Source organism: Cervus elaphus, chromosome 1, assembly GCF_910594005.1.
Source record: "Cervus elaphus chromosome 1, mCerEla1.1, whole genome shotgun sequence".
Taxonomy (NCBI): Eukaryota; Metazoa; Chordata; class Mammalia; order Artiodactyla; family Cervidae; genus Cervus; species Cervus elaphus.
Window position 1 is genome coordinate 10,374,715 of NC_057815.1, and position 16,585 is coordinate 10,391,299.

Below are 16,585 nucleotides of genomic sequence, written 5' to 3' on the forward strand. Positions count from 1 at the left end.
TTTCATTAGATCCCATTTGTTTAGTTTTGCTTTTATTTCCAATATTCTGGGAGGTGGGTCATAGAGGATCTTGCTGTGATTTATGTCAGAGAGTGTTTTGCCTATGTTCTCCTCTAGGAGTTTTATAGTTTCTGGTCTTACATTTAGATCTTTAATCCATTTCGAGTTTATTTTTGTGTATGGTGTTAGAAAGTGTTCTAGTTTCATTCTTTTACAAGTGGTTGACCAGTTTTCCCAGCACCACTTGTTAAAGAGGTTGTCTTTTTTCCATTGTATATCCTTGCCTCCTTTGTCAAAGATAAGGTGTCCATAGGTTCGTGGATTTATCTCTGGGCTTTCTATTCTGTTCCATTGATCTATATTTCTGTCTTTGTGCCAGTACCATACTGTCTTGATGACTGTGGCTTTGTAGTAGAGTCTGAAGTCAGGCAGGTTGATTCCTCCAGTTCCATTCTTCTTTCTCAAGATTACTTTGGCTATTCGAGGTTTTTTGTATTTCCATACAAATTGTGAAATTCTTTGGTCTAGTTCTGTGACAAATACCGTTGGTAGCTTGATAGGGATTGCATTGAATCTATAGATTGCTTTGGGTAGAATAGCCATTTTGACAATATTGATTCTTCCAATCCATGAACACGGTATGTTTCTCCATCTGTTTGTGTCCTCTTTGATTTCTTTCATCAGTGTTTTATAGTTTCCTATGTATAGGTCTTTTGTTTCTTTAGGTAGATATACTCCTAAGTATTTTATTCTTTTTGTTGCAATGGTGAATGGTATTGTTTCCTTAATTTCTCTTTCTGTTTTTTCATTGTTAGTATATAGGAATGCAAGGGATTTCTGTGTGTTAATTTTATATCCTGCAACTTTACTATATTCATTGATTAGTTCTAGTAATTTTCTGGTAGAGTCTTTAGGGTTTTCTATGTAGAGGATCATGTCATCTGCAAACAGTGAGAGTTTCACTTCTTCTTTTCCTATCTGGATTCCTTTTACTTCTTTTTCTGCTCTGATTGCTGTGGCCAGAACTTCCAACACTATGTTGAACAGTAGTGGTGACAGTGGGCACCCTTGTCTTGTTCCTGATTTCAGGGGGAATGCTTTCAATTTTTCAACATTGAGGGTGATGCTTGCTGTGGGTTTGTCATATATGGCTTTTATAATGTTGAGGTATGTTCCTTCTATTCCTGCTTTTTGGAGAGTTTTAATCATAAATGAGTGTTGAATTTTGTCAAAGGCTTTCTCTGCATCTATTGAGATAATCATATGGTTTTTATCTTTCAATTTGTTAATGTGGTGTATTACGTTGATTGATTTGCGGATATTGAAGAATCCTTGCATTCCTGGGATAAAGTCCACTTGGTCGTGGTGTATGATTTTTTTAATATGTTGTTGGATTCTGTTTGCTAGAATTTTGTTAAGGATTTTTGCATCTATGTTCATCAGTGATATTGGCCTGTAGTTTTCTTTTTTTGTGGCATCTTTGTCTGGTTTTGGAATTAGGGTGATGGTGGCCTCATAGAATGAGTTTGGAAGTTTACCTTCTTCTGCAATTTTCTGGAAGAGTTTGAGTAAGGTAGGTGTTAGCTCTTCTCTAAATTTTTGGTAGAATTCAGCTGTGAAGCCATCTGGTCCTGGGCTTTTGTTTGCTGGAAGATTTTTGATTACACTTTCGATTTCCTTGCCTGTGATGGGTCTGTTAAGATCTTCTATTTCTTCCTGGTTCAGTTTTGGAAAGTTATACTTTTCTAAGAATTTGTCCATTTCATCCAAGTTGTCCATTTTATTGGCATAGAGCTGCTGGTAGTAGTCTCTTATGATCCTTTGTATTTCAGTGTTGTCTGTTGTGATCTCTCCATTTTCGTTTCTAATTTTGTTAATTTGGTTCTTGTCTCTTTGTTTCTTAATGAGTCTTGCTAATGGTTTGTCAATTTTGTTTATTTTTTCAAAAAACCAGCTTTTAGCTTTGTTGATTTTTGCTATGGTCTCTTTAGTTTCTTTTGCATTTATTTCTGCCCTGATTTTTAAGATTTCTTTCCTTCTGCTAACCCTGGGGTTCTTCATTTCTTCCTTCTCTAATTGCTTTAGGTGTAGAGTTAGGTTATTTATTTGGCTTTTTTCTTGTTTCTTGATGTAAGCCTGTAATGCTATGAACTTTCCCCTTAGCACTGCTTTTACAGTGTCCCATAGGTTTTGGGTTGTTGTGTTTTCATTTTCATTCATTTCTATACATATTTTGATTTCTTTTTTGATTTCTTCTATGATTTGTTGGTTATTCAGAAGTGTGTTATTTAGCCTCCATGTGTTTGAATTTTTAACAATTTTTTTCCTGTAATTGAGATCTAATCTTACTGCACTGTGGTCAGAAAAGATGACTGGAATGATTTCAGTTTTTTTGAATTTTCCAAGACCAGATTTATGGCCCAGGATGTGATCTATTCTGGAGAAGGTTCCGTGTGCACTTGAGAAAAAGGTGAAGTTGATTGTTTTGGGGTGAAATGTCCTATAGATATCAATTAGGTCTAGCTGGTCCATTGTGTCATTTAAAGTTTGTGTTTCCTTGTTAATTTTCTGTGTAGTTGATCTATCCATAGTTGTGAGTGGGGTATTAAAGTCTCCCACTATTATTGTGTTACTATTAATTTCCTCTTTCATACTCGTTAGTGTTTGCCGTACATATTGCGGTGCTCCTATGTTGGGTGCATATATATTTATAATTGTTATATCTTCTTCTTGGATTGATCCTTTGATCATTATGTAGTGTCCTTCTTTGTCTCTTTTCACAGCTTTTATTTGAAAGTCTATTTTATCTGATATGAGTATTGCGACTCCTGCTTTCTTTTGGTCTCCGTTTGCATGAAATATTTTTTTCCAGCCCTTCACTTTCAGTCTGTATGTGTCTCTTGTTTTGAGGTGGGTCTCTTGTAGACAGCATATATAGGGGTCTTGTTTTTGTATCCATTCAGCCAATCTTTGTCTTTTGGTTGGGGCATTCAACCCATTTACATTTAAGGTAATTATTGATAGGTGTGGTCCCGTTGCCATTTACTTTGTTGTTTTGGGTTCACGTTTATACAACCTTTCTGCATTTCCTGTCTAGAGAAGATCCTTTAGCATTTGTTGAAGAGCTGGTTTGGTAGTGCTGAATTCTCTCAGCTTTTGCTTATCTGTAAAGCTTTTGAGTTCTCCTTCATATCTGAATGAGATCCTTGCTGGATACAGTAATCTAGGTTGTAGGTTATTCTCTTTCATTACTTTCAGGACGTCCTGCCATTCCCTTCTGGCCTGGAGGGTTTCTATTGATAGATCAGCTGTTATCCTTATGGGAATCCCTTTGTGTGTTATTTGTTGTTTTTCCCTTGCTGCTTTTAATATTTGTTCTTTGTGTTTGATCTTTGTTAGTTTGATTAATATGTGTCTTGGGGTGTTTCGCCTTGGGTTTATCCTGTTTGGAACTCTCTGGGTTTCTTGGACTTGGGTGGCTATTTCCTTCCCCATTTTAGGGAAGTTTTCAGCTATTATCTCCTCGAGTATTTTCTCATGGCCTTTCTTTTTGTCTTCTTCTTCTGGAACTCCTATGATTCGAATGTTGGGGCGTTTCACATTGTCCCAGAGGTCCCTGAGGTTGTCCTCATTTCTTTTGATCCTTTTTTCTTTTTTCCTCTCTGCTTCATTTATTTCCACCATTTTATCTTCTATCTCACTTATCCTATCTTCTGCCTCCGTTATTCTACTCTTGGTTCCCTCCAAAGTGTTTTTGATCTCATTCATTGCATTATTCATTTTTAATTGACTCTTTTTTATTTCTTCTAGGTCTTTATTAAACAATTCTTGTATCTTTTCAATCTTTGTTTCCAAGCTATTTATCTGTAACTCCATTTTGTTTTCAAGATTTTGGATCATTTTTATTATCATTATTCTAAATTCTTTTTCAGGTAGATTCCCTATCTCCTCCTCTTTTGTTTGACTTGGTGGGCATTTTTCTTGTTCCTTTACCTGTTGGGTATTTCTTTGCCTTTTCATCTTGTTTAGATTGCTGTGTCTGGAGTGGACTTTCTGTATTCTGGAGGTCTGTGGTTCCTTTTTATTGTGGAGGATTTACCCAGTGGGTGGGGTTGGACGTTTGGCTTGTCAAGGTTTCCTGGTTAGGGAAGCTTGCGTCAGTGTACTGGTGCGTGGAACTTGATTTCTTCTCTTTGGAGAGCAATGGAGTGCCCAGTAATGAGTTTTGAGTTGGGTCTATGTGTTAGGTGTGACCTTGGGTAGCCTGTATGTTGACATTCAGGGCTATGTTCCTGTGTTGCTGGAGAATTTGCGTGGTATGTCTTGCTCTAAAACTTATTGGCTCTTGGGTGGTGGTTGGTTTCAGTGTAGGTATGGAGGCTTTTGGACGGTCACTTATCACTTCAAGTTCCATGTAGTCAGGAGTTTTCTGGTGTTCTCAGGTTTTGGGCTTAAGTTTCCTGCCTCTGGATTTCAGTTTTATTCTTCCTGTAGTCTCAGGACTTCTCCAACTATACAGCTCTGATAATTAAACTTCTAGGTTAATGGCGAAAAGATTCTCCCCCGTTAGGGACACCCAGAGAGGTTCACAGAGTTACATGAACAGGAGAAAAGGGAGGAGGGAGATAGAGATGATTAGGAGGAGAAAAAGGGGGACTCAAGAGGAGAGAGACAGATCTACGCAGCTGTCTGTTCCCAGAGTGTTCTCGTATCTCAGACACCTACAAGGATTCACAGAATTGGATGGGGAAGAGAAGGGGAAAAGAGGAAATAGAGGTGTTCTGAGGTAGAAAACAGAGAGTCAAGATTGGGAGGGAATAATCTTCGGTTTTAAGATAGGGCTTCTCTTTTTTTTTTTTTTTTTGTAAGGTTATAGTGTAGTGAAGATGAAAATGAAGAGTAGTAGAGGAGTACTAGAGGACTTTAAAAGAAATAAGAGAAAAAGAAAAATAGAAAATAGAAGAGAAAAAGGAAAGAAAAAAAAAAGAAGAAAAAGGAGAAGAAAAAAAAAGAAAAAGAAAAAAAAAAAAAAAAAAAAAAAAAAAAAAAAAAAAAAAAAAATTTTTTTTTCCCCTAATTAAAAAAATCGTAAAAATCTATGAAAATGAAAGTTAAGGAGTAATGGGGGAGTAATAGGGAATTTTAAAGGAAAATAAAAGAGAAAAAATAAAAAAGAAAAATATAAAAAGAAAAAAAAAATTTTTTTTTTCCTTACTTAGAAAAAACAGAAAAATAAAAAAAAAGTAAAAATATGTCTAGGAATTTCTCTGGAGCTGTTGCGGTCAGTGTGGGTTCGGCTCAGTTTCAGATAGCTCCTCGTTCCAGCTTGCACTTCTCGATATCTACAGGGCCCTTCCGGTGAAGTCGGTGTTTTCTTCAGGGATTTTAATCTGTTGCACCAGTCCCTTCTGAAGCGGTTCCCTTTGTTTATTTGGCTTCTGTTTGCCGGTCTCTTCAGAGGCTCATTTCCGCCCTGACACAGGCGGCCGGAGGCGGACTCTTATTCAGGTAGCTAGTTCCGTTGCGCTGCTGGGAGGGGCTGACGCTGCGGGGCGGGGCTGGCGCTGCGGGGCGGGGCTGGCCTTGCGGGGGCGGGGCTGACGCTGCGGGGAGGGGCTGGCCCTGCGGGGGCGGGGCTGACGCTGCGGGGAGGGGCTGGCCCTGCGGGGGCGGGCTGGCGCTGCCGGAAGGGGCTGACGCTGCTTTCTCCGTCTGCGCTGCTCAGGCTCCCGGCTGTTCTATATGGAGCGCGCCCCGCGCTGCGCGAGGTTCCAGCCCTCGGGTGTTACACAAAAGCGCGGAAGGAAAAGCTGCGCCTGCTCTCTGTGCCTTCCCCGTCAGAGCGGTCCAGGCAGCCAGGGGCTTGGTGGGCGCGCTATCCCCAGGTGTGGCGCACCCACTCCCTTCCGCGGACCCAGTCTCAGTTTCCGCTGGCGCCAAGCGGGTGCGCGCGCCTTCCGCCCTCCGCGTCCCCAGCCCCAGTCCCCGCCCCGCGCTGGTCGGGTGCCTGCGCCCTGTGTCTCGCCGCGACCTTCCCCTCCCCCCTGCCTCCTGCCTCCGGCGGGGCTGGGCCGGTCCGCAGCCTGCGAGCTCTTCTCGGGACTTTCCCCGTCCCTTTGTTCTGCGAACGGCCGGCAGTGTGTTCCGGCCGGTCAATTTTCTCTCTCTCCTTTGGTCTCCCACAGTTCAAGTTGGCACCTCACAGAAGCTCCCCCCGATTGTCCTCAGGGCACTCAGGCCCGGACCCTAGCCCAAGCAAGGCCGCCTAAGACTCCCTTCCCGGGACGGGTCTCCGTCCTTAGCTCTTTTGTCTCACTTTTTATCTTTTATATTTTGTCCTACCTCCTTTCGAAGACAATGGTCTGCTTTTCTGGGCGCCTGATGACCTCAGCTAGCGATCAGAAGTTGTTTTGTGAAGTTTGCTCTGCATTCGGTTATTCTTTTGATGAATTTGTAGGAGAGAAAGTGGTCTCCCGGTCCTACTCCTCCGCCATCTTGGCTCCTCCCCCCGGTAAGTGGTTTTATCCCTTGCTTTATTACTAAGGCCCGAGTATGTTATATAACTTCTTTGTGTTCTGTCATTGTCAGAAGGAGAAAATGGTTTTCTTCCATCCACCTTTGGAAGAAGTGATGACAGGAAAGGAACAAGCCTAATTAAAATGATAGAACTTTTACATACACTGTTACCAATGTTGTATTTAAAAGTGCACTAAAGAATCTATATTTGGGGGCAGGTTTTTAGGGGAAGAGTCTTTTCTTAAAAGTCTTGCTACTTCATTCAGCATGACCTTTTAGAAGGCATTGGTCTACCTTGCTATATGCTGACCCTGGAACTGGCCATAATTCTAATTTTTTTCTTGCTTGTGAGACTTTCTAAACTGAGAGATTACACTCTTTATTGTCTTTTTGTTTGACTTAGCACTGAAACCGCTTATTCGTGTATTGTTCATTAATTTAACGATAGCCATTGAAAAGCTGGTAAATACTTCAAGCTAGCTAAATACAGACTGTATTTACAGGCTCGAAAAGCTAATGGGAAATGGTAGTTTCCTGTGAAGCATGAATAACGCTGAAGAGAACTGTAGTCACAGTGGGTCAGGAGTATGAGTAGGCAGTGCAGTATGGCAATTATGTATATAAATAAGTTAATTCAAAATGAGAGCAATCTCATTCCAGCTCTAGACTTCCTGATCAAATAAACTTGGGAAATGAATTGCCTAATTTAGGCATTTGCTATTGGTGCCACTTAAGCAATTTTCCAAGTAGTTAAAGTAAGAATCATGTGTATTGGAAAGTCTCTGTTTTAGTGGCCATTTTAACCAATATTTCAGTGGTGTTTCCATTAAAAGTATGATCCAATTTACAGTATGTCCATTTCCTGCATGAACCACTTTATTTTTTTAAGAATTTTATTGAAGTACAGTTGATTTGTAGTGTGTTCATTTCTGCTGTACAGCGAAGTGACTCAGTTAAACATAAATATTCCTTTTCACATTCTTGTCCATTATGCTTTATCACAAGATACTGTGAACCATTTTATTTAAATAACTCTACATGTCTCACTTTACGGTGAGTTGTGTAAGAGAAGTATTACTGATAGTTTTCTACATATAATAGAAACCCTTTTCCCGAACTCTTCTGTTTCAGCCATAAAATGCTCACATATCTATTTTGTTTATGCAGAATTTTAGTATCAGGTCATATGATTCCCAATCAGTGAGGAATTGCCCAAATTTTTAGATATTAGTGAGAAATGGGCCTGACAGTTTAGCTTCAGGGGCCTGTGTTGGTATCATGGTTTGAGAAGAGAACCATGGGACTTGAAATATTTGTTTTAAATATTGCAAATATACCAGTAAAATCATAACAGGTCACGTTCTTGTTTTTTAGGACTTAAATGAATTTAAGGAGGTGACAACATGTGTTTTCCCCAGGTAAGCTTTCCTTGAGGATTTGCCTTTGGTTTAAAACAGCCATCTGGGCATCCATAATTACACAAAGGTATACAGTAATTTATTAAAACCATTAGATCATGGTCACAATTCAGTTTTCATAAGCTGGAAAATGGCTTAATAGCTCCACCTTGCTGATGGTTTGCTTTTATAAATGTTGATGATGTTTGTTGTTAAAATGTAAAAATCAGAATTTGACCCAAGGATGAAAATGGACAGCAGCTGCTTTTTTTCTCATCCTGCCTCCCACTGTCTGAGGGACCTGTGAGGTCTGCTTGAGTTGGCGCTTACCTGCCTTGTCTGTTGGGTGAACCTTGTCACAGTGAAGCATCCAGTTGAGGGTATTCAGTTGAGTATTGAAGACGGTTGAATATATAGTTGGATAGAGTTGGATATGTTGAGAGTAGTATTCTGTCATCGGTCAAAAACTGTCTGGCTAGAGAACTTTTTCTCAACTTTGTCAGTGCCTTAGCCTGTTGGTGTTGTCCATGGTTAGTATGGTGTGTTCTGATAGATCCCACGTCAGCCGCATGGAGCCCTCAGAGCAAGAGTCTGTATCCGAGGACCTGTCTGCAGAGGACTTGGAGCAGTTGCTCTTTCAGCCAGACTGTTTCTGCCCAATTATCTGCAGTTACTCATATTTATGTGAGAGGAAATAGTATTTTCATACGAGTGTGTGTGTGTGTGTCTCTTTTTTTTCTATTGCAATCTCTGAAGCAGAGTAGTGAGAAATAACAGTTGTGTGAGACTGCAAATGCAGGTTTTGACCCTCTAGGATACTATATGGTACAGATCTGGATAGTGGTAGGAGAGGATGAGAGCTTGGGAGCATCAGCCCTGCAGCAGTGTTTGAGCCACGTGCAAACACATGAGGATGTTTGACTTACCCCGATGTCAGTGTGAGCCCGCGCCCTCTGGAACTTCTGTTCCAGAAGTGGCTGTGGGCTTCCCCGCAGCCTTGTGATGAAGTGCCCGGATGAGGGGACCTCATCCACAGTCCGACGTGGTGGAGATGCAGATGACTGATGTGCCTAATGCCCCCGTCCACTATTACTCATTGGAGTAAAGTACATTTTGAACATTGCTGTCCATTGTTTACCTTTTTAAAAAATTCTTCTGTTTTTAGGCTCTTGGATACAAAATTGATGGCCAGCACACAACCTTTTAAGGTATTTTAAAAATCAGAATTATTATTGATAAATTACAGTTTGAAATTTTCCAGATTGCTGCTTACAGCTTTAGAATTCTGGTCAATTAATGAATGTCATTTTCCAATACACCTTCCCCTTAACCACCTTTTGTTCTCTGAAAAAACAAAAAAGATAAAAAAGAAATTGAGGAAAAGACTAGAAATAAATACATCAAATGTCAATAGCAGTTGTCTTTGGGTAGTGGAATTGTGAGGGTTTTTTCCTTCTGAATGTAAATTTTTAATGTTAAAACATATAATGAATTTTTGAATAGATTACAGATGCATACACTCTTTCCTTTTCCTTATTTTACATATTTTGGGTATATAGTCTAATCAAGAGAATTCAGGTAAAAATATAATCATTTGCTTCTTTCTGAAGTGACTTTATATGGCTGAGTGAAATGAATGCCAGAACAGTATAGCTTTCTGGCCAAAGGTCTGTAGATACTTAACACATCTATAAAAACTTTTCATGTGGCTGTACTTTCCATATGGTGGAAATTAAACTTGTGGTTTCTCTCTTATATTGAGAAGAAGGACTCCTGTGTTTCTTTAAAGAACACAAGGGGGCAGTACTAGGTACTTTTTTTTTTTTTTTGGTCCTGATTGTTCATGAATCTCTAGTAAATGTTGCTCTGAGACGATGACAGCTCCTCCCTGTGTTTCCTGGTTTGCAGGATATCATTAACAACACATCCCTTGCAGAATTGGAAAAGCGGTTAAAAGAGACACCTTTCAACCCTCCTAAAGTTGGTAAGAATATAAATGATCGTAGAAAGCTCCACACTCTCAATGATAATTATGGATGTCTATTATGGAAGAAAGGTAAAACTATTCTAGAAACTAAATAAATTGTACATTTATAAATTTTGGCTGAATTAACTTGCTCATACCCTTGGTTGAGTTGCTGTTTTCTAAATAAAGATGGTCTTCTAATCCTAACTCTACCTTGCACGGGTAGGATTGGGTAGCCTGTTTATTAAGAAGTTTAGCAATGGCATCTTCAGGACTTTTTGTTTCTTAATCTTGGAATTGTCCCCAGACTTTATGGGTCTTCCTTTTGGTTTAAGCGAAGACAAAGAGCTGGTGATTAATTGTCAGGGGTAGAGTGAAAATATACTTTTTGTCTCAGGAAAGCCCAAGAACTGGGTTTAGAGATGAGGAAGGAGGGGGCTTCACCTCTGCCTCCTTCAGAGGTAGCTTAGGCACTGGACAGCAGTGGTGAGGAAAACCAGAGAAGGGAGGGACGTTTCTCCGGGGTGGAAATGTTTGCCCTATCTGGCCATGGTTCCACCCATGTGTTTTGGTGAAACTTCCAGGTGTTAGTTACTTCCTTGGTTCCTGTTGATCTTAGTCATGCTGCTGGTATTGTAATTAACATCCCATTAGATGTAGCCTGCAGCTTCCTGAGAAATTGATAACAGGGCTAATGGCTCAGAAATTGACAATGGAAGGTACTAAAGCAGCCAGGAATACAGTTATTTGCTTCCCTTTCTGGAATAGTCCAAAAAAGGAATTAAGAAAAGGGTGGGGGGAGAAAACCTAGACCTTTCCTCTAATAATATAATGGGCAGTATAATGGAAATAATTGATTTTGGAAATAAGTGTCTCAGCTGGTAGTAGAATAGAGGCCATGACTTAGTTGGCTATCACATTAAAAGAGTTTTTTTTTTAAGCTTAAAATCTAATATTCGATACTTACTGAGGTTAAAGAATTCTTGCTTAAAGAGCATTGTATTGATATAAAAACAATTATAGCTTTTTCATTGTTAATTTCCACTCATGCTTTTGATTCTGTTGTAACATTTTTGATACTCACTTACAAAATGGTTCTAGGAAATAACTATTTATGAATTACCGTTTTATCCCGTTATTTCTACATAATATTCCAGTAAGGAGAGTTTAGTCTAAAGCAGGTTCAGCAAACCTCATTCTCTCAGCATCTGTGAATATCATTGTGACCAGAGAGGCATGTCATAAAACTGTCTCTCCCATGAAGATGTGCCGTGTTTGCAAGGGCAGCATTACAGCAAATTCTGATCTGTTTTTGGACTTGGTTGTGCTTTCCATCTTTGTATCTGTGAGCTCGGAGACATAGTGAAGGACACTATTGACTTGAACTGCCAACCTTGATGGGAATCTTTGGCTTTTGGGGAGGGTGAGCTGGAGTATTGTCAGATAACAATTACAGAGTGTTTACCATGTACCAAACGTGGCATGAGAGCTTTACTTAAGTGAGCTCATTTGATCCTCACAAAAGCCTCACAAGGGGGCTCTGATTGTCATTGCCCTTCTACCATGGTAGAGGCCCGGAGGGGGCAACGTGTCCCAAGATCACACAGCAGCTAAGTGATAGAGCAGAGATTCAAACTCAGACGGTGGACACTGGGGGCCATGCTCTTAGCCATTGCTCTGAGGTCCCCAACCTCCAGGATCTAATGCCTGATGACCTGGGGTGGTGCTGATTTAATAATAATAGAAATAAAGTGCACAATAAATGTAACATGCCTGAATCATCCCCAAACCACCTTCACCCCCATGGAAAATTTGTCTTTCACAAAACTGGTCCCTGGTGCCAAAAAGATTGGGGACAACTGCTCTGAAATACCCCTTGCGTCCCAATCAGAGGAGGAGTCATGGTCACAAGAGTGAGTTATGCATGGTTGTAAATAGCATCCAACAGCATGCAGTTGGGAGGCCTAGGGCTGAGTCTTTGATAATGTAACCAAGACACTTCTCTAGTCCAGACCAAAGCCCTCATTTTCAGTGACTCTGTTATCTCAAGGTCTTGTGTGGAGAGAATTAAGAAGGAGATAGCTTTCTTTCTGCTTATTTAGGGTGTTTCTGCCGCACAGACATCTGGGTTTGGCAGGGCAGCATGCTTACCAGTCTTCATGATTTGTGATGACCTTGGGAAGACTGTGTTTTCTTTTTTCTCTTTAGAAAGTGCAGAAGGCTTTCCGAGTTACGACACGGCTTCTGAGCAGCTCCACGAGGCCGGCTATGATGCTTATATTACAGGACTGTGTTTCATCTCCATGGCCAACTACCTAGGTACACGCTGTACCTGCCTCTGTCAACACACCATGGTCCGGAGGGGACTCTTCCCTGTCTACCCTTTCCCTGGGATCCACTCAACCAATAGAAAGTGGGAGGGTTTTGAGGGAGGAGGGGGAGGGGGCTGGGTGGGGGTTGGGGAGTGCACAGGAGGAACCATCAAATGCTTACCTGGGGTTGTGGTACTCGGTCCACATGAGCACTTATTTTACCCTTGCGGAACCGTACTGTTGATTTCAAGATATTTTTTTCCTTTTTTTTTTCCAAGATATTTTTTTCAGGCTTTGTCTCCTTGACTGTTTGTGATACTCTGTTTCTTTTCTTCATTAGGTTCTTTTCTTAGTCCTCCAAAGAGTCATGTATCTGCCAGATCAAAACTCATCGAACCTTTTTTTAACAAGTAAGTAATCAGAGTCCCAGGGCCCCAGCCTCCTCTCTTGGTGGAAAAGCCCAGTATCTGGGATGTTGGTGAGGGGTGACTGGGAGCTCTTGGGCATTTTTAGATAAGATATTCCTCATCTCTGGTGACTCAGATGTTTTTTGAAAAATAGAAGTTGACCTTTTCAAAAAGAATGTATTCAATATATTGGCTAAAAAAAATTAGAAAACATTATGAAAGGTAGCACATCTCTTCCAAGACAAAGGACTGACGGCTTCAGAGTTTAAATGTCCCACGAGGGAGACTCTGTGTATGTGTCTGTGTACACAGTCAGACCTATCTAACCCCAACAGGCTTTACAAGTGAGATTATTCTTCATGCTTACATTATTACCTAACTAAATAACGTCCTTTCTGTGAAGATGTTGGTTACACAAATGACTTCTGAGATAACCTGTGGAGCAGTTTTGATGGTCATTGCATCCCAAACCCTCATCTGAATGGATCCGGTGAAGTTGCACCTTCACCGTCGGAGGAAGTCAGTGTGATTGTAGGGAAACGTCTGCTTTCAGAGCATTTCCAAAGAATCTCTAGATTGTCACTTCAAAGCGAGGCTGGCGCTTTCTTGGCACAGTTGAGACTAAAGTTGTGAATGTGATCATCAAGCTGGCCACAGCCTGGCTTGGTGCCAGGGCCCCAGGCCTTCGTCTCTACCCTGGCTCTCTCCGCAGGGCTGGTTCTGGGAGGCTTAGGTGAGCCAGACAGAAGTGGGCAGCCCACATCACTCACCATTTCTGAGAGAGCCATTTCAGGGTCGGCTTGGTGACGTCATTTCCTTATATTGTATGCGGCATTTTACATGTCTATTAGTGCTTTCCCAAGTAAGAATGCCGTCTCCTCCGGAGTTTATAAATTCTGGTATCACAGTGCTTGTTCATAGGTGCCATGCTGCAGAGTCAGAAGTTAATTCCAAACATCTGGATTCCTACAGGTTTGGAATTTTTGTAGTCTGAGTTAGTGAATTCTGTCATCCTGTGGCTTCTTCCTTTTTAAATCTTTGTTCTTTTCTGTGGAAGTTCAGAGGTAGATGTGTTTGATTTTTCAAAAACATCTTTCACTTCAAAAAAAGTCTTTCAAAGAGGATTGGGTAACAATGTAGTATATATTGAAAATTAAGTTGAATTTTTCTGCATGGAAAAGTAGTTCTGCCACCAGTTAAGTTCTTGCTATCTATCCAGTTCACAGTGGGATTTTCTAACCCCTTAACTCTAAATTGGGGGCAGTGTTTATCTTTGTAAATCTTAGGCCCGCTTATGGCATCAACCGTGGAACCTGTGAGTGACACTAAATACATTTGGATTGTGGCCTTTCTGGCATTTTTATGCATGTGATGTTAAGTTTGTCATTCAGCAGTATTTTGCAACTGGGGAGATGTTTACTTCCATTTAAATATTTAAAACAACAATCCTGCTTCTGCACTAAAATCAGCTCCTAATAAAGTCAGGTGATGGTTGCAAATGGGGGTAGATAGAGGATGTCTCTTGTTTATCAGTTATCTGTGTGGCCAAAATGAAGAGCAGTCAAAGTAGGCTTTGGTTTATAAGTTTTAAGTGAAGTGAAAGTTGCTTAGTCATGTCTGACTCTTTGCAACCTCGTGGACTGTAAAGTCCATGGAATTCTCCAGACCAGAATACTGTAGTGGGTAGATGTTCCCTTCTCCAGGGGATCTTCCCAACCCAAGGATCGAACCCAGGTCTCCTGCATTGCAGGAGGATTCTTTACCAGCTGAGCCACAAGGGAAGCCCTTTAAAAGTTTAAATAAGACTTTATATATTTCTAGATCAATTATGGGCAAAGATATTACTCAGAAGAACTGGGCAGTAAACACATAACTTAACTTTAAAATGGGACTGGTGTCCATTCAGATTATTTTTTTGCTAAAACCTAGATGCATACCAAAAATAGTTGAGATTTAGGAATCTTCCTGTGATATTGCACTGAAAATTCTTGCCCAATTTGATTTTTTTCTCTATTTTTCCCTATCTGTGAAGGAAGAATTGTTTCTTTATCTTTGAAGGGAAAAAGATCCTAGCAGGATTTAAAGTGCAAAATAAGGACTATTTTTATTCTATATTGGACTAGCTTGGTTAAGTATAGCCACCCATTCTGAACCTGTTAAGAAAGTGGGAAAAGCAGTTGCTTTTGATGTTGTGAGTGGACGCATGTTCAGTTGCTCAGACGTGTCCAACTCTCTGTGACCCCTTCGACTGTAGCCCACCAGGCTTCTCTGGCCATAAGATTTCCCAGGCAAGAATACTAGAGTGGGATTCCATTTTCTCCTCCAGTGGTTCTTCCCGACCCAGGGATCAAACACGCATCTCCTGCATCAGCATGTACATTCTTTACCACTGCACCACCTAGGAAACCAATATTGACCTCATTCTTACTTAAAGGCAGGTTTCATTTATGATATTAAACCTTGATTTTGTTACTTTTCTTCAAAATTGCTCTTGTAAAAAGCTGTGCAACAATTGCTATCAGTGTTATCTCAAGCAGTTGATTTTAGAAGAATCTAAATCTTTCTGAGGGTTTATTTGTTTTTGTTGTTATTCAGTCACTAAGTCGTGTTGGACTGTTTGCAACCCCATGGAGCACAGCATGCCTCGCTTTCCTGTCGTTACCTCCCAGGGTTTACTCAGACTCATGTCCACTGAATCAGTGATGCCATCCAACCATCTCATCCTCTGTCACACTCTTCCTCCTGTCTTCAGTCTTTCCTAGCATCAGTCTTTTCCAATGAGTCGGCTCTTTGCATTAAGTGGCCAAAGTATTGGAGCTTCAGCTTTAGTTTCAGTCCTTCCAGTGAGTATTCAGGGTTGATTTCTTTAGGGATGACTGGTTTGATCTCCTTGCTATCCAAGGGACTCTCAAGAGTCTTCTCCAGCACTGCAGTTTGAAAGCATCAATTCTTTGGCGCTCAGCCTTCTTTTTGGCACCTGGCTTTTCTCAATGTAAGCTTAACCAAACACACATATCCCTAATAAGAATTTGGGTGGACATGAGATGACTTACACGTGTAAATAATATTTTGCTTTGCTCTCACAAGTTTTATGTTTAAAAAGTAGACCTTGAGTGGAGATAAACCCAGCCTATTTCTGCATTATTTTAAATTAGCATCTGACTGTGTTAGGTGTGCCTTTTGGGGAAGCTTTACCGAGTCAGCTGTTGAGAAGATCCCAAGACAGTTGGTGCTTGAGCAGATTGCAGAGATGGAGTGTAGTACAGGGCACTTTCTAAGCCCGATTTGTCCAGGGAAATGTCCCGGCAGGACTTTGCAGGGTATCATTTGTCTCTTTCCTTTCCTGGGCTCCTTGTGTGTTTCTCCCTTCTTTTTTGGACTCAGAATGAAAGTCCTAAGATTGCTGAATGATGGAAATCGGGATGAGACCACTGCTAATGACAGGCTGTGTGCAGCGTGCTCTTCCTCTATGTTGCAGGCTCTCTGCTCAGGAAATGGTTTACCTTCTTTTATGACCTTGGTCAGTTTTCATCAATGCATAGAAAACCAGACTTAGAGAAGATCCTTTGGTCAAATCCTTTTAGGCCCGGAAGGAGCTAAAAATACTTTCTGCTTATACTTTTTATTGCACGACAGAAAGCGCATAATCAGACTTCAGTGTTATGTTTTATTAACAGCCATCTGTTTCTGCAAGACACCTTGAGCGCTCTTGTATTAATAGATAACCTTTTATGAAGGGTTTTGGGGAAAGGTTATTTTCGATTTTTCTCAGTTCTTAGAAGGAGGAAGGAAATGAACATGTATCTTATTTTGGCCAGTCTCTAAGTAGTGGGATTAAAAAGGAAGAGGTGCCTGCACTCTACTGTAAAGGACAGCTGCGTCATGCTTGGCACAAGTGTTCTGATTTTTTTTTAATTTTCTTTTAGAAGTCTCTTGAATTTGTTACAGTATTGCTTCTGTTGTTTATGTTCTGGCTTCTTGGTGATG

General features: G+C 40.7%; 1 protein-coding gene across 1 annotated transcript in view; it reads left to right on the plus strand.

Moving 5' to 3' along the window:
• LOC122683517 (poly(A)-specific ribonuclease PARN-like) overlaps positions 1 to 13,258 on the plus strand; it is a 50,232-nt gene extending 36,974 nt beyond the window's left edge. Inside the window, exons 14-18 of the mRNA XM_043887184.1 lie at positions 7,891 to 7,934; positions 9,079 to 9,121; positions 9,822 to 9,897; positions 12,088 to 12,198; positions 12,532 to 13,258. Coding sequence (XP_043743119.1) covers positions 7,891 to 7,934; positions 9,079 to 9,121; positions 9,822 to 9,897; positions 12,088 to 12,198; positions 12,532 to 12,605 — 348 coding nt within the window. The 3' untranslated portion in view covers positions 12,606 to 13,258. The remainder of the gene's footprint in view (positions 1 to 7,890; positions 7,935 to 9,078; positions 9,122 to 9,821; positions 9,898 to 12,087; positions 12,199 to 12,531) is intronic.
• The last annotated feature ends 3,327 nt before the right edge of the window (positions 13,259 to 16,585 follow it).